Here is a 19614-nt window from a genome sequence, read left to right on the forward strand (position 1 = left end):
GTTTCCCACTCCCACACCAGTTCCTTTTTTTTTTTTCTTTCCTAGCAGTCTAAACATTTCGTGTTGTGAAAAGAATTCAGCATCTCAGCAGTTCCACATTTCTTCTAAGCTGGCCTTGCAGAAGTGTCAGGATGCTGAGCCATGCTCATGAATGATGGCGTACAGCCTGGAAGCCTGTTTGGCTTCCTGTGGAGCCAATTCAAAAGTAAAATGTGATTGTGGAATCTATTTAAAAATCTTCTCGGAAACTGATAGTGAGTGATGAAAGAAGACCTTTTACAAGTCAATAGCTATAATATATTAATAAAATAGTTTTTAATCAGTTTAGCATTCTTAAATTGCTCTAAGAGCATCTGAATTTCCCATTTTGCCCAACTAAAGGTCCACTTGGCCCAGGATCTAATCTCCAGTAATGGTCAGTGTCAGATACCATGCAGAGGTGTTTCTCAACCTGTGACAGTACTGGTAGTCTGTTAACATCAGAGGGTGACCTGAAAAATAATAACTTTTTTTTTTCCCCTAAGTAATCAGTCAAGCAAAAGAAACACAAAAATAATAGTAATAATATTCTTAAACGTTCTTGAAAAAGGCAAGTGAATGAGCACACTCAAAGCTTAGCTTCGTTATAGGTGTTTGTGAATTTAAACCTTTTAGCTGCGTTGCACAAGGTGGTCCATAGACAGTTTTCCAAAAGCCCGAGTCATCCCTGAATTAACAGGAATTGAGAGACACTGTTAAAGGGGAAGGCACAAGATACTCAGACACACTCAGAGAAGTTATGTCCTGTTCTGGCAGCCACAAATAGGCTTGTACAATAAAGTGGGACCTGATGTCTCAGTCTCATATTATCCTTAAATATTTAAGAACACCACATCTGAGAATAAAAAGTGTATAAAGAATAAAAAGTGTATAAAGAAAAAATACTCGTTAAATTAATGAATTAATGTTGGTTCTCACAGTTTCTAACATCATAACAGCCTTCTCCCCAAGAACAAAACACATTTTCCTATTAAGCTGTCTTTAACAAATGTGTTCACTAGTTCATTACTGATTACTGCACATATACGTATGTTCCAGTGAGCACAAATGCATGAATAGAAGTCCTTTTATATTATTCTATGACTCAGCTCACACAGCCAAAGTGACTTGGAAGTTTACTAGCTGCGGTTGCAGTACCTATAGACAAATATACTTGAAATAACCAGGGTGAATGCTCAGGAGCTTGAGTGATTACAGATCTTTCATCAGTGTGACGTTAGACTAGATGAAAGAGTTCCAAGTTCTGTGTATGCTGTTCAAATTAGAAAAGTTGAGCAAGATAGAATAAATATATATTAAATTAAAAATACGATCACAGCAATGAATGTATATGGATACATAATACTTCATATGACAAAAACGTGGTAGGTAAAATATACTCCAGAGTGCTATCTCCTGGCAAAGCTGAGCATACTTTACTACCATGTACTGTCCATTCTGAAGCAGGCATAGTGAAATCAAAAAAAAAGATTGTGCAGACCACTCATCTGAATCCAGCATATGCAACTCACTGTGTATTTTATACTTTCGTATCTCAAACACCGATGCAGATTTCAATTTCTTTCTGAGAAATTCCCTTTTTTTTCTCTGCTCCTTGTCTGCCTATGTGACATTTCTGTAAAAGTGCTAAGAATCTTAAAATTGCAGAGCAGGTCAAAACGAGAGTATGGTTATTTGCAATCCTCATGGAATTTGGAGAAGACAGTATTTGATTTTGATTCAATAGCTGTGATTTAAACCACTATTTTGAGTCAGTCTGAGTCAGTCACTAAATGAGCAAAATCATTGTCAAGTTTCGCCTTGTAGGAGGTGGACTGTATGTCCAAAGAGTTGAGCATGGGATTGAAAGTCACAAGCCCTACCAAAATGCTTACTCTATTTCAAGCTCATCATAAGACAGTGACCCAAGTCATCCAACTTCCCCAACTTCCTCATCTCTTTGTTCTCTAAAATGTTACTGTTAATATTTGCCTGTGTGAGGGTTTAAAGATAAAATCATGCACAAGTGAAAATCACTGTTAAGTGAAAATCATGAATAACAGTACTAGTAACATAATTCCAAGACCAAAGGCTAAAGATCTTTTTTTCAATCTTCTATCTCACTGGACAGTACCTCTTCCTTAACTTTTCATTTGTTCATCAGGAACTTTATCTGTTTTGCTAAAGAGCTCCACTGTCAACAAAACATAATGTTCCCTATACTGCAGCAGGCTGAGATGTGTTTGCAGCAGGCTGAGATGTGTTTGCAACATGCAGAGTTCCAGGAGTTCATTTTCCTGATACCCTATTAAAAATGCATGGGGACAGTTGATTCTCTTTCTCTTATTTTGTTTTATTTTGTTTTCTCTGAAGGGAAAAAAAAAAAAAGTCTAAATCATTATTCAGGCTGAAAGATCAATATTCAGCTAGGCAGAGAAGTGTTGCATTCATCTCACTGCGGGTGTAGAGATTACTGTCACATTGAGAATTATGTACAAGTCACACTGCATTCACTAGTAATCCAATGATAGAACTGCTCTTCCCCATTCTCATATGCTATTTTATGATAAAAAGAACAGTGTTACAAGGTTCCGATGGGAAGCATTACAGAAGTACCAGCAACTACGTGGAGTGTGCCACACTTCCAAATCTGTACCCTTTTATTTGTGAGGTTAAAATGACAATGCAGCCAATGAATGTAAGACCAGTGGTACTGTTTGCATTGCATGCTGACTAGGCAGGCTGGGATACACATCTGCCTCCAGCTTCTGCTCTGCCAGCTGAAGAGGCTGTGCTCATGTGCTCATCACCTGGATGACTAATGTGAGCTAGTGGGAGCTCCCACATGGAGATCTTCCAGCTGATTCAAGGGTTGGTAACACCCACCATGTGGGTGCTGATGAGCAGATGCATTGGGGTGAGGAAGCACTCACTGAAGGCTGGAAAGGTCGCATAGGCAACAGCCTGTGGCCTATTGCATGATTATGCATGGGTGGGTGTCTACGCTTGCCAAAACCTCCTGATTCTTATCCTTGAATTGGATGGAAAATTTAAGATAGCCAAACCTGAGTTAAGAGGAAGAGACAAGAAACCTCAGAGGTAAAGTTGTTGGACCTGATAAAAGTAGCAGCAAATGCAAGTCTGTGTTACACAGACAGCCAGGGTAGATGTTCTAGCAGCTCCTTTTAGTCCTGAAGTCTATTAAACCTATGGCCAAAACATTTGAGCTTGGCTGGTTGAACTTAAGCTCTTCTTTGTGAGAGAAAAAAAGCATTTACAATAAAAATCATTTACAAAAAAAAGTAAAGGCAGTTTCTATCAAAGAAAATGAAACCCATATCAAAGGTTGCTAATTCACTTTAGGTGTTAAGGTGTTAAAAAAATTTGGACAAAGTGGAATACTACAAAGAGATTTGAGCTGCAGTGAATGACTGAACAGGTTTGAAAATAGCATCTGGAAGTGAAAAAAAAAATAATGCTGCAGATGTTTGTGAGTTTTTCCTTTCTGTGTCTGCATGTAAAACATCTGTGGGACTTTTTTGTCTTGCAGTAATATTCTTTGGGTGATCATGTGCTGTGGGAAAACCACTTTCCTAGCATTTCCAACATGTTGGACAGTGGCAAGTGACGCTATCAGTTGCCAGCTCAATATGGATACAGTTTTACTTCCTTCCCTTCCCCACAAATCTGGATTCAGGTCCTTTCTTGAATTAAAAACTTTTAGATGTCAGTGTTTCCAAGTCCCCCATTTTTCACTGTGATCGGTAGCTCCTGCTAGGAAGGGAACCAGGGCTATAGTAATATCAGATATATAGGTAGGATTCCACCAAGTTACAGCAGATGCCTGCAGTGCCTGCTGTTGCCGTCCCACGTTGTCTGTTTACAATGTATGTAATTACACAAATGAGGTTGGCAGATATGGGATATTTATTATTGCACAGTAATCTTAGTCCAGTTATTAGAATGGGAGAAAGTTAAGTTTGCATTTAATTTTTGGTTCTGCCACAGACTTGCCCCAGATGAGGCACATCGTCTACCCTGTGGTTTAATTCCCACTTTTATAAAATAGAACTAATACTTTCACATCTGTCTGAGATGATATCAGGCACCGTCCAAGGCAAGATAATGTCAACTAATTTCAAGAGAGCCAGTATGTCTTGTATATCCAGCACAGTGCAGAACCACACAGTGCTACTAGCTGGAAGCCAAGATGCGTAACTCATCCTTGAGGAGCAGTATGGAGCATTATATCAATGTTGTAAGTATTCTTTCAGGTCCATAGTTAGATTGGACTGAGCCAGGTCAGGAATCTCTGCATTGCTTGTATGGTATTTAAACTTTCCCTATGATTTTACCTTTTCAACTAAGTATTAGACTCTGCCTAAATCAGACACGCTGAGTTGCCTCCAGGATGCCTTTGGTGACTGTATGCCTAACTCAAACACCAAAACACAGGGGTAAACTTATTATGAATGAATATACAAATATTTTTACTCAATTTTGGACTAGTTACCTAGGGAAAAAAATAGCACTTTTTCTCTCACTTCCAGGTTTAAACTAATTAGTCTACCTTCTGAAATAATTCCCTCTCTGAAAGCAATGGACCCAGATAACTGTGTCAAATATGTCCTAAAATGATAGATTACTAGGGAGAAATCCCTAAAGATAAAGCCCTGCTAAGCATTCCAGTTTTGCATACTTCTGCCCAGGAAGCCTCTTACACTTTCTGAAGGAAAACCTCCAAGATATAATAAGGAATATTAAAGCAGTCGACATAACGGCAAAAGACAGGGTGGTATTATCAAGAGGAAAAGCATTAAGACCTGACAGTGTGAGCCTCCCTTTAGCAGGCCTCTGTTTTCATATCCAATTCATCTCTGAGAATCCAAGTTGCTGGTTTGAGTTAGCAGCCAGCTGAAACTCTCTTTCTTTAGCAAAAAGATGCCTCTCTTTGACTAATCTGATCACTATTTACAGCATTTGGTGCCTTGACTCCAAGGTCACTGGGGGTCTTACAGGCTTAAGGAGATCTTTCTTTTAAGATAAAAGAACTACAATGGTGATGATGGGGGTTTTGTATACACATAAAAGGCATTGAGATATCACAGTAACAAACAAAAGCCTCCTGGAACACTAGATGAAGACATAAGGGAATGAGAGGTGACCTGATAGCTAGATCAGATAAGCTACCATTTGTATTTTAGCACATATTCAAGCAAGAAGTACGGGGAAACTTGTTCAGATTGTGTCCTTGATAGAAAATGTCTAAATCTTTGCTATTCTCCTTCAAAAGCTAAAGTTTTGGAAAGAAAATCTGAGTGCCAAGGTCGGCAGGCAGTGCATGCTTACACTATTCATTCTGAAGCACGTACCAGCTCCTCACATTAGGCTGCCTTGTGACTAAAGGAGACCAGTAGATCAAATTCATAGCACTGCCAAGGATCTTCAGTTTTTTCTCACAAGCCTTTGTTTATCAGTTTTTCCATCTTATGTTTTCACCTCCTTTACAATACTAGGACTATTCAATACTGATAGACCAAACTCTGTGCAGTAACAGCATATTATTTTAAGTTCATAACAACGATAATGTGCTCAAGTATCTGACATCCATCCTGGTTTTATGACCACTGTAAGCTAGAGAGGCTACAGAATATTGCAAGGGTTTATACTAATCGGGCAGGGGGGCACACTCACAGAAATGCATACAAATGTGCTCCTTTTGCAGTCACCTCTCTGTGACTGCTACAGGCTGAAATATGTGCAACATTTGATCATAAAGTCACAGTAACAACAACTCTGTTAGACTCAAATCAGTGTGCTGGAATTAAAATGGAAGTTAGGGCATCGTTTATCAACTATTTCAACTAGAGTTCAGCACGTCTAAAGGATGCTGTAATTTTCCACTGCTTTCTACAAGGATGGGAATTACATTTTTCCTCAGCACAGCTCTGCATCACTCCGTGATCCTGTGAGCATAATCCCTTGGAACTAAAGCCTCTTATTGACAATGCAGTAAACGTGCTCCACAAGCATCAGAAAAGGGAAATAAAAGATGTTCCAAATTTGTGTTTGGCAAAATACGACACTGAAATCAAGTTGATGTTTCCAGATCAATAGGAATTTCTCTGTTGGAGTTGTTATTAAAGCTGTTACTCAGTTCCTTATCTATTTGCTGCAACTTGTGGTCATCATTTGTGGGGGCAGCCTGAAGGTCTTGACTGAAAGTTTTGGCTGTTGCACATGAAACTTAATTACGAGGTCAGAGACAAGAACTTGTTTGTTGGGGATTTACAGGAGGAACATAAAAGCTTTTGAGATTTTGCCTCAGAAGACAGATGCTGTTAGGATTGCTGTTTCCTTCTGTATTCGGGGGCTATGTCATTCCTGCAGTCAAAGGCTTGAATTCCGTCTATGTTTAATTAACCCAAAGCCAAATACTGCTGAAAATATTCGCAGAATTTGGGGAAGCTTCCTTACAGAGTCGGCCAAGTAATTCTAGGAACAGTTTAACCTGCTGCATCCTAAGGTCTTGATTCAGTAAGCAGGAATTCATTCGGCATTGAATTCATTGCCAAACTCAAGTTCAGAAGCTATCAGTAAATCTAATTTCAGAAGCATGGAGGCACTGAATTGCAATCTTAGATCTTCTTCTGCAGCAGACAATGAGGACCAGGACAGAATAAGAGGAAGAGAGCTCACAAATTCCATTTACCATGTGGGTTGCTGAAGCCTCTGACCTTCCTAAAGGGCAAGAGGGAAAAGTTCCTGTGTGCCTCTTAAACACTGTCAGGCAGGACTAACAACAGTCTGTCTACCACAGATGAAAAAACCCTTCAAACAGTGAGATTTCTTTAGGGACACAGATTTTCACAGTCCAGCTACTGCTGAAGGTGCTTTGAACTGCACAGGCCCATACTAGCGATGTGCTTGCATGTGCTCTTTCTTTAAGATGAACATCCCTCCTGGCTTATGCTGGGCATGTACCAGTGGGATGTCAGTGGGATCTGGGGTTACCTGAACTGGTAAATCAGCATGTCGTGCATGCTCTACCCTTATGCCCAGGTCACCCATGGTTCCGCCAGAACGTGTGTCTTCCTACATCTCTCACAGCCCAGTTGCAGGGCCCTGGTTTGGATGCTGGCATGGTGAAGAGCTTGATGAGCATGTTTAATTAGTGCTGCTTTCAGATGGAATGGGTGTATTTGCAGAGTGAAATGCTTTACATTAGGTTATCTTTCTTCTTGCCAGTAAGCAGCAGTTCTTGGGATTTTGTGAGTTGGTTAAACTCTGTGACTGAAAACCAGTATCATGCCACTCAGAAGCGCAATATAAGACTATCAGAATAAGGTATGGGCCCAAGTCCATGCAGGTTAGTCTGAGTTACCAGCACCAGCTAGCAGTGCACTGGTAAGGAAGAGGCAAGTGCAGGAAACTGTTCAGTGATTTTCCCCAAAACAGTTCAGTGTCCCAAGAATTTGTGGTCCAGGAACATTCTGGGTAAAAAACATCACCTTTGTAGTCAAATCTTTTTCTTTCTCCCTCCTCTTGATTTCTCCAGACATTCTTGAACCCAGCCACACTTCCGGTGTGCACACATCCTGGGACAAGGAGTTCTATAACTTTTGGTATTCCTTGTGTTGAGTCTCCCTTTCTATTTTCAATGCCTACCTTTTACTCTGTTTTTATTCATTTTGCTTTGAAAAATTATTAACTTATAAGTTAAGGACAATTTGTCAACATTTTAGCCTGAGGAAGAAAAGTAACGTGAGTGTGAAACATCACTGACATTTGATTTTTCTCCTGTATTTACTTTTCAGCTGTGCACTCCTAACCCACTGCCTGTACAATCTTTGATGCAAACCCTTGCAATTTAATGAGATTTTCACAAAGTCTGATGCTTTTCTGCAAGACACGGCTTTTGAATAAGGGGATCTTTGGGTACCTTTTCCTTGCTTGTGTTCTCCACTGTTGTTGCTATCGTTTCAAAAAGGGGAAAGTTTTAAAAGGCAAACCTAGGACATTCAGGCTTTTTTAAGCCATGACTGCAAAACATTGCGCGAATTACAGATAATAATAATTCGTCCTCCTTTCCACATTAAAACCGCCCGTGCGGCGAAGCGGCACCTCCAGCGCGGGGAAGGGTCGAGGGCCCCGCCGGCTGCATGAGCTGGAAGGTGGGTACCAGACGGACGGATGGATGGACACCGGCTTCCCGTGGCGGGGCGCGGCCGGGGGTCCGCGGCGCCGGGCCGGGCAGTGGCGGGCGGCGGGGAGCGGAGCCGCGCGGGCGGGCGGGCGCGCGGGCGGGGGGGCGCCGCCGGGGGGCTGCCGGCGGAAGGCTCTGGGTGCCAGGTCGGAGCGGGACGCCGGTCCCGCCCCGGCGCTATCCGGCCGGCGGGGAAGCCCGGCCGGCAGCCGCAGCCCTCCGCCCCCCGCGGGCACCGGCACCCCCCGTCCCGCCGTTGCGCGTCCTGGAGGGGAGCCTTTTCTTTAGGGGTGGGGGAGGCGCAGTATCCGCGCTGTGGGCGCGCATCCGGAGGAGCGTGTGCAGCGCCTGCCTCCGCGGGGCAGGGACGGCCGCTGCCGACAGGTCAACTGGGGCTGGAGCGGCCCCCCCCCCCCCCCCCCCTTCGCTCCTTCCCCCGCCGCTGCCCGTGTGTGTGTGTGCGTGTGCGCGCTGATTACAGTAATTTTGAGAGCGATGTTGCAACGGGGCAGAGTATGCGGGGCGGCCCGTGCTGAACTTTATAACGCTCCTGCATGTCAGTCGCCCTCGACCTCGCGTCCATAAACGGGTCTGCGGGAGCGGCGGCCGGCTTCGCCGCCCTCGCCGCCTCCCTCCTGCCTCCGGGACGCTCGGCCAGGAAGGGGAGTTATTCGGGATTACCGCGGCGGCCGGGAGCACAGTCGCAACCCCAGCGCTGCCGCGCCGCGCCCGGGGTACAGGAGGGGAGCAAGATGAGAGGCAAAGAAGAGAAGTCGTCGCTGAAAGGTGGGCTCACGCTCTGCCAGCCAAACACCCTGCTCTGTCCTGGGAATACTGCTCCCCACGGGAGAAATGAGCCCTTCGGCAGCTGGGCCACCGCGTAAAGGGGCACCGGAGGGTACGGGGCGTTGCTTGCAGGGCACAGCCGGGACAGTGTTTGGAGGGGGAAAGGTGACTTGGTAAGAACAGCAGAGACCTTGCAAAAGGGCCGGTGCAGAGCGGGACGAGGCCGGCGGTGCCGCCGGCTGGAGCGGGGCCGTGCCGTGGGCGCTTGAGGGCAGCGTGAGGTCCGCGGCGGAGTGGGGTAAGGGGAAGTGGGTTGCAGCCCGTGTCAGGTTGTGCATAGGAGCCAAGGAGGCTGCACTGAAGCCTGCCTGGCGGCTGGAGACGCTGGCACAGCTGTGCACAGCTGGCCTGAGGCGTCGGGGGCAGCCGGGCGCCACGTTCTTGCTCCCGGCGGTAGAGAGGGAGATGCCAGGGGGCAGCGGGCGGGGGATGGGAATTCCGGTTACCCTGAAAACTGGCGGGTCTCAAGTAGTTTTTAACAGCAGCACCCTGAAAGCACTCCAGAGGGGGCAGAGGAAACTGGCTACTCCCATTACAATCTATTGCGGTTTTAGGTTATTTTCGTGGGACTTTTTAGTGTTTGGTTTTTTTTTGTCTCTTCCCATTGATGAGAATGGCAGTTCCTGAAACAGAGCGAGGAAATCAACAAGTAGAAGTTAAGATTCCGCCAGCTTTTCCTTGCATCTCCCGTGCCCCGTCTCCCTTGCACCCCCTGAGTCTTGCGGTGGGGCCGCGGAGGTCCCCTCCGCTCTGGGAGGAGTATCGGCGGCTCGGTGCAGAGAGGAGGGAAGCTGGCAAGCATCCGTCTTCGCTTCTTCCCTGTAAAGCCTTTGCAGTACGTTTTAAGCCCAGTGCCCACCTCGCGATGGGTTATCTCTTCACTCCAGGTCACCCGTCTTGCTGCTGAGTGAGCTGCTGCAGCCTTTGAGGGCTGCTGTGCTGGGGTGCTTGCCACCTCCCCGACAGAGGACACAGGGAACTGCCAAGCGATGCCACCCAGCGGCAGTCTGTGGTTAAGGGGGGAGGCAACAGCAGTGAGCGCAGAGGACGGAAAAGGGCAAAATAGAAAAAAAGAAAGAAAAGTAGTCCTGGCGGGGGGAGGACGGGGCACGTTGCAGCTGGAGCCGCTGGCTGCAGCCCAGCTCCTTTCGCTCAGGCGGCAAGGCTGAATGGGCGCCTGAATAATGCCCCGTCGTGTGGAAAGTTCCACCCGCCTGCCGCGGCTGCTTCCCGCAAAGGGCGAGCGCCCACATCAGGGGTGAGCCCCGGTGGGATGAGGGGTTTGCGGGGAGGCCGTGATACCCCCTGGGCGGTGGTCTCCGGCAGCATCGTTTCACCTTGTGCTTTGTGCCCCCCGGTGCAGCCTCAAGGAAGAGTGTGAGCAATTAAGACACGGTGTTCCCAAGTGTCAGGGTGCAGTGGAAACGAACTGCGGAGCGGGGCTGTTCTCTCCTTTAAAATCTTTTACTTTATTGCACTTGTCCCCGTCTTCGGTCAGCTCCCCGCTTTTTCTAGAAACAGATCTCTCCGCTCGCCTCCATGTTCAGAGGACTGGGGTTTTACGCGCACACACACACACACACCCCCACACACCCACACCCCTTATTTCCCTTTTTGGCGTTAAAAAAAGACTTTGGTATTTGGCTTTTTTTTCCCTTTCCTTTTCCCTTTCAGTAATGTCCCAGCCGAGATCAGGGCAGTGCACAGAAGGGACATTTGTTTGTTTTATTGAAAACCAGGCAGGAAATCTTGTTCTCCTGAGTCACTGTGGCTCCTTCAAGGAAACGTCAGCGTCCCTTATCGCCGCTCACCCGGGGCGGCAGGGCCCGAGAGCGGACGTTGGGGGGGGGGGGGTGGGGGGGCACACACTTTTAGGAAGAGGTGCGCCGGGATAGAGCCAGGTTTTGAACTTATGTAACAGCAAAAGAGAGAAAAAGGTCAGGAAAAGAAAGGGGAGGGTGGAAAGAAAGAGGGGACTGCGGGTGATGCGTTTGTCCGTGGATGCTCTGCACGGTGGGGATGCTGCGGAGGTCTCCCGGGGTTTGCGCTCAAGGTGGAGCCATGGCAAAAGCTGCCACGGCCGTCGTCGTCCTCTCCGAAGTCAGCGGCAGCCCCCAAGGACTGGGGGGGGTTGGGGGCGGAAAGAACGACGACGATTGTCGCCGCCCCGCCTCGGTCCCGCCCATCACCGTCGCCACTTAAGCACCTCCGGGTTCCTCGACAAGGCAGTGCGGTGCTGGGAGTCGGTGGTATCGTGTCGTACGCTCGTTATTTATTTCCCGCCCGCTTCGCTCTAATATGACTGTGAAAGCAGCCGAGGCGTCTGGTCCTACCTTAACTTACTCGAAGATGAGGGGTATGGTGGCCATCCTCATCGGTGAGCGGCTGGGGGCTTCCTTCTTTGAGGGTGCTCGGCTGGGGGCTGTGATTTTTCTGGCAGGATGCCTTAACGATTTTGCTTTTCCTTTTTTTTTTCCCTTTTTACTTTATAGCTTTCATGAAGCAGAGAAGAATGGGACTGAACGACTTCATCCAGAAGATAGCCACCAACTCCTATGCATGCAAGCAGTAAGTATCAGAAATTTGGCAGTATTTCGGTCACAAATATCACTCCGTATTGCGAGCTCTAGTTAAAAAACAATGTTTACTGTAATGCCTCTGGCACGACTGTTACAAAAGAGTTAATTGATCTTCTTGAGGTATTACTCACTTGGAAAAAATCTTTGCGACTCAGGTTTGGGAAAAATAAATTGGATGGGATTTCTAGTGACCCGTCCTTATTTTGAACTATGCTTACAGTATAAATACATGCCCTTGTATAACAGAATTTACTTTCTTGAAATTAATGTTACTCCTTAAATCGAAGAGATTGTTTCAGTTGCCTTCTGTACTAGCCCGAACAAAAAAACATCTTTCGCGATACGTGCGTGCCCTCTTGCGGCAAGATCTGCCTGGTGCTTCGGGTGGCTCTTCTGACCGTGCGTGCTCTTGCCCTTGCAGCCCTGAAGTTCAGTCTATCTTGAAAATCTCCCAGCCTCAAGAGCCTGAACTTATGAATGCTAATCCTTCTCCTCCGGTAAGTAGGTTTTACTCAGTGAAGCATTTCTAGAACTTCAAATCAGCTGGTAATAGAAGCATAGCAAAATTAGCATCATGAGTTGTTACTTTAGTTAAGCTCATAGCACACTGATATAAGTGGGAACTAGAGTAATCGAGTTGGCCTGAAACTCTTCTCCCAACATGGAGAAGATAATAATAAAAAGAGCTTTATTAGTTATTTCTTCATTATGGAACGTGGCTAAGACCGGAACAAGAACTAAGTAAGCTATGTCTGTTACCGTATTTAGGAAGTATCTAATATGATATCTGGTAAAGGTCAATATTAAGTTTTTAGTAGGAAGAAAAGTGCTAATCCTAACTTTCAAGGTCACTTTATTTTTATTTTAAAATAAGAGACATTGTCAAGACTCTCACTATCAAACTCTTAATAAATGTGATTTCTGTCTATTTTTCTAGCCCAGTCCTTCACAGCAGATCAATCTTGGCCCATCGTCCAACCCACATGCCAAACCGTCAGACTTCCATTTCTTAAAAGTGATTGGAAAAGGCAGTTTTGGGAAGGTAAACTTAATTTTGTTGTAATTTATTAACTCCTCAGTTCTGATATGTAATGCCCGAGGGTTGGGTTTGTATTGGCTGTGGTAAATGGTGGTCAGTTAAACCAGTCCTGACCACATCCTGCTGCCAAGTGCCTGACTCCCTGTGGAGTTGTGGGGAGAGGGAGCAGGGCTCTACCTTTGAAAGAGTCATAAAAGAGCCAAGGAGTGTGGTACACTGGTGCTGGGGAGAATATTACACTTTGCTCTTGGAAGGGAAAGAAACTAGATGTAAAAACTTTGGGCTAGGATAATCTGCCAGAGTGCTAATAATGTTAGGCATTTACAGCAAAGGGGCTTGCTCTTTGAACCAGAGGGGATGTAGCATTTTTTAACAGCTAAAGGCTTGTTTCCAGTTGTGTTTACAAGTTGTTCTCTTTTTCAGTATTGCTCAGTTCTGGGATTTTATCCTCTTTCAGGTTCTCCTTGCACGGCATAAGGCAGAAGAGCAGTTCTATGCTGTTAAAGTTCTGCAGAAAAAAGCAATCCTGAAGAAGAAGGAGGTAAGCTGCTTCTTCATGTTGCCATTGCAATGTCCATCAAATATATTTTTACTGCTATTATTAAGCAAGTATACTAAACACTGATGATTTCTTACACTTTTAGGAGAAGCACATTATGTCAGAGCGCAATGTCCTGCTGAAAAATGTGAAACACCCCTTCCTGGTTGGGCTTCATTTTTCCTTCCAAACCGCAGACAAATTGTATTTTGTCCTAGACTACATCAATGGTGGAGAGGTAAGCAGTAATAAAATGAAACGGTATTTCCTATCATGTGCGTGGTGGTAGGGTAGACTTTTTCACCCTTCCTTTTAAATATAAAAGGAATTGCAAGGGGAAAAGTCATGGGGGAAAAGTTACTAGATTGGATGTTTCCAGCCTGCCAAATTTTGAACTACCAAAGGGTCGTTAGGCCACTTCCTGCTATTGTTCTCCCTCGCTATATATGTTGAGTCTAATTAAGTGCATTGTTAACAGGCTTTGGCGCCACTTACACAATTTTGTACTTTCTGTCTCCTGTAGTTGTTTTACCATCTCCAGAGGGAGCGTTGCTTCCTGGAGCCCAGAGCCCGATTTTATGCTGCTGAAATTGCCAGTGCATTGGGCTACCTGCACTCCCTGAACATTGTTTATCGGTAAGCAGCCTTGTTCTGTTTGTCGGACTGAAGAAAACACGTGTTAAATAAGCATTGAAAAGTTGATCTCAACATGAGCTCATAATTGCTTTTAATATTTATTCATGACTTCATTAAGTTCTGTAAACCTAAAATGTTCTAAACTGTTCTAAAATGTATCTCCTCTAATGAACACTTGTCATCCTTCATATCTTCTACAGTGACTTGAAGCCAGAGAATATCCTGCTCGATTCGCAGGGGCACATTGTCTTGACTGACTTTGGACTCTGCAAAGAAAACATAGAGCACAATGGCACAACCTCCACCTTCTGTGGCACACCAGAGGTATGTCCAGCTCTCAGCCTGCCACTTTTAGAGCAGCAGTGAGTGCAGTCCTTGTCAGTAAAAACTGACATCTCCCATGTGTATTTACAGCTGTCTAGATAAGCAGGGACTATTACAGGCCTTGCGATACCAGGCTGCTTAGTGAGGGCATGTAGGGCATGCAGAGCTTGTTGAGAAGGAGAGAACAGCTCTTGACCCATCTCCTTGTTATAAACAGCTTGTAGCTTTCTGGTGGTTCAGATACTGGTGGGATTCAGTAAGCTGTTTTCACTCAAGAATGGGGAGGCTTTCCTAATTGTAAAGATCCCCTTGGCTAATGTGGCTCTCTTCTCTTTCACAGTATCTTGCTCCTGAAGTTCTTCATAAGCAGCCCTATGACCGGACTGTGGACTGGTGGTGCCTTGGAGCAGTCCTGTATGAGATGCTTTATGGCCTGGTAAGCAACAAATCCTTTGTGAGAGATCAATCAAACAAGCATACTTGTCCTTTTCCCACAAAAGAACCCATGCTTGCCTGTCAGTCTCATTCACCTAGGTCTCTCCCATTCCCACAGCCACCCTTCTACAGCAGGAACACGGCAGAAATGTATGACAACATCTTGAACAAACCCTTGCAGCTGAAGCCAAATATTACCAACTCAGCTAGGCATCTCCTGGAAGGCCTCTTGCAGAAGGATAGGACAAAGAGGCTGGGCGCCAAGGAGGACTTTGTAAGTGCAAACCAGGAGTGCCTGTAGGAAAGGCAGCACAGGAGTATGACTAAGCCATACTGTTTACATTAGATTGGGTCTTAATTAATCTATTTTTCTTTCTGTAACAGATGGAGATTAAGAGTCACATCTTCTTCTCCCCAATTAACTGGGATGATCTCATTAATAAGAAGATTACACCGCCTTTCAACCCAAATGTGGTACGTACCACTTCTAATTATAGAATGTATAGAGAGTGTCTTTCCCCTCTCACCTTTGTGGGATGCCCAGGAGCCAGGGGAAATCAGCCAGGTGGCTATGTTTGGGGAGCACAGCTTTTTTCCTTCCCTTGTGGCTGTCCAGACAAGGTTAAAAATAAGTGGTAGCTGACTTCTTGCTGATGGACAATCTAAATTTAGCTGGGTGGATTTTGGTTTTGGCCTCTCACATGCTTCATTTGCATGGCTATTTTAAAATAATCCCTAGCATCCCCATTTTACCTAAGGGGAAGGTAAGGTATAGAAAGCAAGTGGCTTCCCAGGGGCAAAGTATACACTTGTCAGATACTAACATCTAAAGACAGGGATCTGGTTGTGGAGGAGGTTGTGTTCTCTTTTGCTTTTTGAGCTTTTTATAAAGTAAATTTAAGAACTAGCCCAGAGATCAAAGTCCTCTGCAAGCTGCTGTGCAACAGTGGCATGTTTGCATTTGGCTTCTGTTGCATGAGCGTTGTTGGAGGGCAGCATATTAAATTGAATCATCTTGGTTTCAGTGAGACAGTATGCAACAGAATAAAAAAAAAAAAAAAAAAAAAATTAAAACTAACAAAGGCTGTTAAACAATCGGCCCTAGGTGACAACACTGAGTCTCTGCACAACGGTGCTTGTCCCCCTTTTGAATTGAACTGTGCACTCACAAAACATTCGGATCTAAATGTTGCATCTTTCCTTTTCTGCCCTTTACGCAGAGTGGCCCGAGTGACCTGCGACACTTTGATCCAGAGTTTACAGATGAGCCAGTCCCCAACTCCATTGGCCAGTCCCCAGACAGCATCCTCATCACTGCCAGCGTCAAAGAAGCCGCTGAGGCTTTTTTGGGCTTCTCATATGCCCCACCGGTGGACTCTTTCTTGTGAACATTTTTCTTTCTGTCCTTTTTAATAATAATAACTATTATCTTTATTTTTGTTTGGCCTTCTGGTGGAACTGCCAGTTGACCAGTCATCTCGAAAGAGAATTTGCACATTTCCACCATGGCAGCTTTGCAGCCTTAATTTCAACTACACTGTTTGCTGGAAGCTTTTTTGAAGAGCACATCACTCTCTAAATGAGCTTTAGAGGCTTTTCATTACCATTCGTTCTTCCCCCAAAGTGGTGCTGTCTCCTTGGGAAAGAAAAACAAGAGTGACTGCTGCCGTAGACTGCTACGGCAAATCGTAGGAGTAAGAACAAGCTGTTTTGAAATCATGCTCTGAAAAGCCTTGCCTGAAGATCTATCTGAACGTGATAAGGATTTTGTGAAATGTGCCTTTTTCTGATGAGATCTTGTGAGCTCCAAAGCTTTCCCTGTTGCAGAGTGTGTTTCTCAGTTCCTTTATGTGGGTTTACTATGTGAACAAATGGTATGTGTGTGGTCTGCGTACTACAGATGGACTTAGTCTAAAGCATCAGTGTGACACTTGCAGGATACCACAATGTGGGGCATTGTTTGTTTCTTCCATATTTGGAAGATAAATTAAGTGTAATTTTGAAATTTCTTTTGTAAATCTATACAGTCAACTAAAATTATTGAAATGGGCTCACAATTACTTGTATCCAAATGCTTGAAGAAAGCATTGCTGCTATGAAAAAAGATTTCTATTTTTAGAAAGGGTTTTTATGGACCAAAATGCCCCAGCTGCAGTCAGTCAAAGCTGTTGGTTTCTTTTTTTTTTTTTTTTTTTTTTTTTTTTTTTTTCTTTTTTTTTTTTTTCATTTTTAGTTTAAAAGATGTCATCTGTAAAATGGGCATTATTTATGGTTTGGGGGTTTTTCATTCCTGATTGTATGTATTGTAAAAAAGATCTGTACATTCAGTTGTAACTCTAGATGTATATTTAAACTTACAGACTTACTTGTAATGTATACCATCATTGTAATGTAATTAACATGGTTATATGTATCATATTTTTTGTGACCAAACCCATTGGTTTGCAGTAAAATCTTGAAAAATAATTGCATTAGCTGTCTTTTTTTTTTTTATTTTAAAACAAAGGTTTTCTCTCTGAAATATTTTATCCAGCTTTTAAAGAAAATGAACAAATCTGAGCTGCTAATCAGCTATGATACATGTGTGATTTTGCTAAGGTGTGTGATGGTTATTCTGTCAAACTGCACCCATATGAGTCTTACCATGGATATGCCTTAGCAAAATATTTGGGTCTTCCAACTGTGGGTGTTCAAGTGGGTGTGTACCAATGTGGGTGCTCTTACGTGTTATAAACATTCATGATTTTCCAAAATGAGCTTCTCTAGCAAAGTGAAGGTACTGCTCCCTGGTGTGAACAAAGCATAACTGCACTTGAAGAATTAAGTCCTGCGGTCAGTCATATTACAAAAGCTTTAGCTGTTCCAGTACTGCTGCAGGCATATGCTTAAAGAAGGTTGTAAGGCTGATGACAAGTCCATCCTGGACTGTTGAACATTGCTGCTATGACGTGGGGCAGTGTCATCCACCTGAGTTTAGCAGCGTGCCAAAATCTGTACTGGGGATGTGCATTTCACCAACTAACTGATCATATGCTTGCCTGGATGGGGTAAAACTGACTATTCATCTAAAACTCATAAATACGGGTACTTATTACTGAGGACTGCTGGGTAGCCTGCAAGAGGGCCTTTCAGCCAAGAATTAAGATAACCACTTCTGGGGTGATCCAATTCAATTTCTTTTTCATGGTGATGGATGGCTTCCTTCTATGAGAGACTGGGCATCTGTACCTTATTTACAGCTCCCATTATCCGCTAGTTACTGCAGTTGGTGGTCTTAGCAATTCAGAGAATCAAAATGAATAGTTGCTGAGAAAAACCTGGACAGAGTCAACTGTTGGCTGGGCCACTGTGATAACAGCAGTGTAAGCAAAGCTCTCATGGGGTAATATTTCTGTTCATTATATTTCCAAGATAAAAGCATGCTGTAACTTTCCATGTTTTATCATCCATTGGATGTAGGAACAAAAAAACCTGTACAGCTTCAGCTATAAACTGTCTGGGAGACCACACTCAGAGCTGAAAAGACTAATTTACAGCAGCGAAGAATCATCTTTCCTTTTAGATCATGTTAGTATATGAAAGAGATGCAGCCACCTCCCTCTGAAACTCTAACAATCGCAAATCCATGTCTTCAGTAACTCTTTGAATAGTGTACTGACAGGCCTTGCGAAGTCTTCCAAGTGCCATAATGTGCCTGAAACATCTTTTGTGTTGATGACTTGTAGACTAGAGATGTTAAAATATAGTGTTAATTTGCTTCTATAGAAAATGTAACTGCACTTGCTAAGCAACGGAGTTTTGCGATATGCACTATCATTGCCTCACATTTCCCAGGCATTAGCAAGGTGCTATGTGCAGATATGTGAGCAGAGAACTGCAGCCGTAGGGTAGCAAAGCATTAAATAATATCTATCATTTTTGAGGAAAAAAAACAAACCACTGGAGTCATTAATAATGAAGCATGGAACTTCAGGTGTACCTTGGGTGCCTTTCATCTTGGCAAAGATGTAGGGTATTATTTTAATGGGTTACTTTTAAAAAACAATGTCAGATTGTAATTTTAAGTGTTCTACCATGCATAGTCTCATTATGCGGCTGCTGCTGCTTTGAGCCAAAGTCTGCAACTGCTTGCAGTGAATATTCAACACGTTGTGTTTTAAGTTTAGAAAATGTGAAAAAATTTTCCATGTTTTTCATCTCCCTGAATGTGATGCATTACAGTCACGCTAGAAGGGAGGGAGGGATCTATGGCAGTCAGCTGTTTGGGGGTGGTTGTTGTTCTGTTTGTTTTACAGAATTCCCTGTCTGTAAGGTCTGCATTCCCTTTAGAGAAAAGTCTATGGACTGAGAAACAAAGGGATAGGACTCCTGAAATGCCAGTTGACATAGGTGCTATGTGTTATTTTGGCTGAGCTGGATCTGTGCTTTTAATTTCACTCATTTATAAAATGGAAGTAATCATACAAATTTCCTGCTGGTGGCAGTGTTGTAACTGCCATCAGCTTGTCCAGGTTTAACTTGCAGAATAGTTGGCCCAATGAACCTAAAGCACTCATTATCTTGTATTTTGCATAGTAAGCGTGCCTGGGCTCTCATACGTACACTTCTTAGATGGAGTGTATACAGACATAGACATGCAAATACATAAATTGAGAAATTTCACATGGTTTAGTCTGTATGACTTATCTCTGTGTACCATAAGCCACCTACCATTTCATGAGCGCTATAAAGATAAGTGAACCTTCTTAGCGACAGTAATTTTCTTGCTCTCCCTCTATACTCAACAGGCGCTTATTTCTGGATCTTAAGCAAGTGAAGCAGGAGATGCCTGTTTCTTCCCTGAAAGGTTTTCCAGAAGTAGTCTATGCCCATTTTCTGTACATTTCTCACAAAGATCCTGCAGAAATTAACAAAGAAAACCAAGCCTCTCATACAGCCTTGTACCTCCAGAGAAGCATTTCCACAGACAGCTGAAAAAAATGCCCAGAAAAGA

At 44.1% G+C, this 19614-nt stretch overlaps 1 protein-coding gene across 2 annotated transcripts; it reads left to right on the forward strand.

Moving 5' to 3' along the window:
- The first annotated feature begins 8699 nt into the window (after window positions 1-8699).
- LOC130598526 (serine/threonine-protein kinase Sgk1) lies at window positions 8700-17087 on the forward strand. 2 transcript variants are annotated; one of them, XM_057408043.1, is made up of 12 exons: window positions 8700-9010; window positions 11563-11638; window positions 12071-12146; window positions 12587-12691; window positions 13146-13229; window positions 13333-13464; window positions 13750-13862; window positions 14063-14186; window positions 14527-14622; window positions 14740-14895; window positions 15006-15095; window positions 15842-17087. In XM_057408043.1, the coding sequence occupies exons 1-12, from the start codon at window positions 8779-8781 to the stop codon at window positions 16007-16009; spliced, it is 1452 nt and encodes a 483-aa protein (XP_057264026.1). In that variant the 5' UTR covers window positions 8700-8778; the 3' UTR covers window positions 16010-17087. The 2 variants fall into 2 exon arrangements, with proteins under 2 accessions (XP_057264026.1, XP_057264032.1); XM_057408049.1 differs by lacking the exon at window positions 8700-9010 and adding an exon at window positions 11288-11447.
- The last annotated feature ends 2527 nt before the right edge of the window (window positions 17088-19614 follow it).

This window comes from Pezoporus wallicus, unplaced genomic scaffold, assembly GCF_028554395.1.
Source record: "Pezoporus wallicus isolate ANWC-B61680 ecotype Strahan unplaced genomic scaffold, APGP_CSIRO_Pwel_v1 contig_3817, whole genome shotgun sequence".
In the NCBI taxonomy this organism is placed as follows: Eukaryota; Metazoa; Chordata; class Aves; order Psittaciformes; family Psittacidae; genus Pezoporus; species Pezoporus wallicus.

Excerpts from the sequence above, each read along its gene's own strand:
- LOC130598526 (XM_057408043.1), top strand. The coding sequence starts at position 8,779 with ATGTCAGTCGCCCTCGACCTCGCGTCCATAAACGGGTCTGCGGGAGCG. Across the intron at positions 9,011-11,562 it reads AGAGAAGTCGTCGCTGAAAG|CTTTCATGAAGCAGAGAAGA; the intron begins GTGGGCTCACGC and ends TTTACTTTATAG. Across the intron at positions 11,639-12,070 it reads AACTCCTATGCATGCAAGCA|CCCTGAAGTTCAGTCTATCT; the intron begins GTAAGTATCAGA and ends TTGCCCTTGCAG.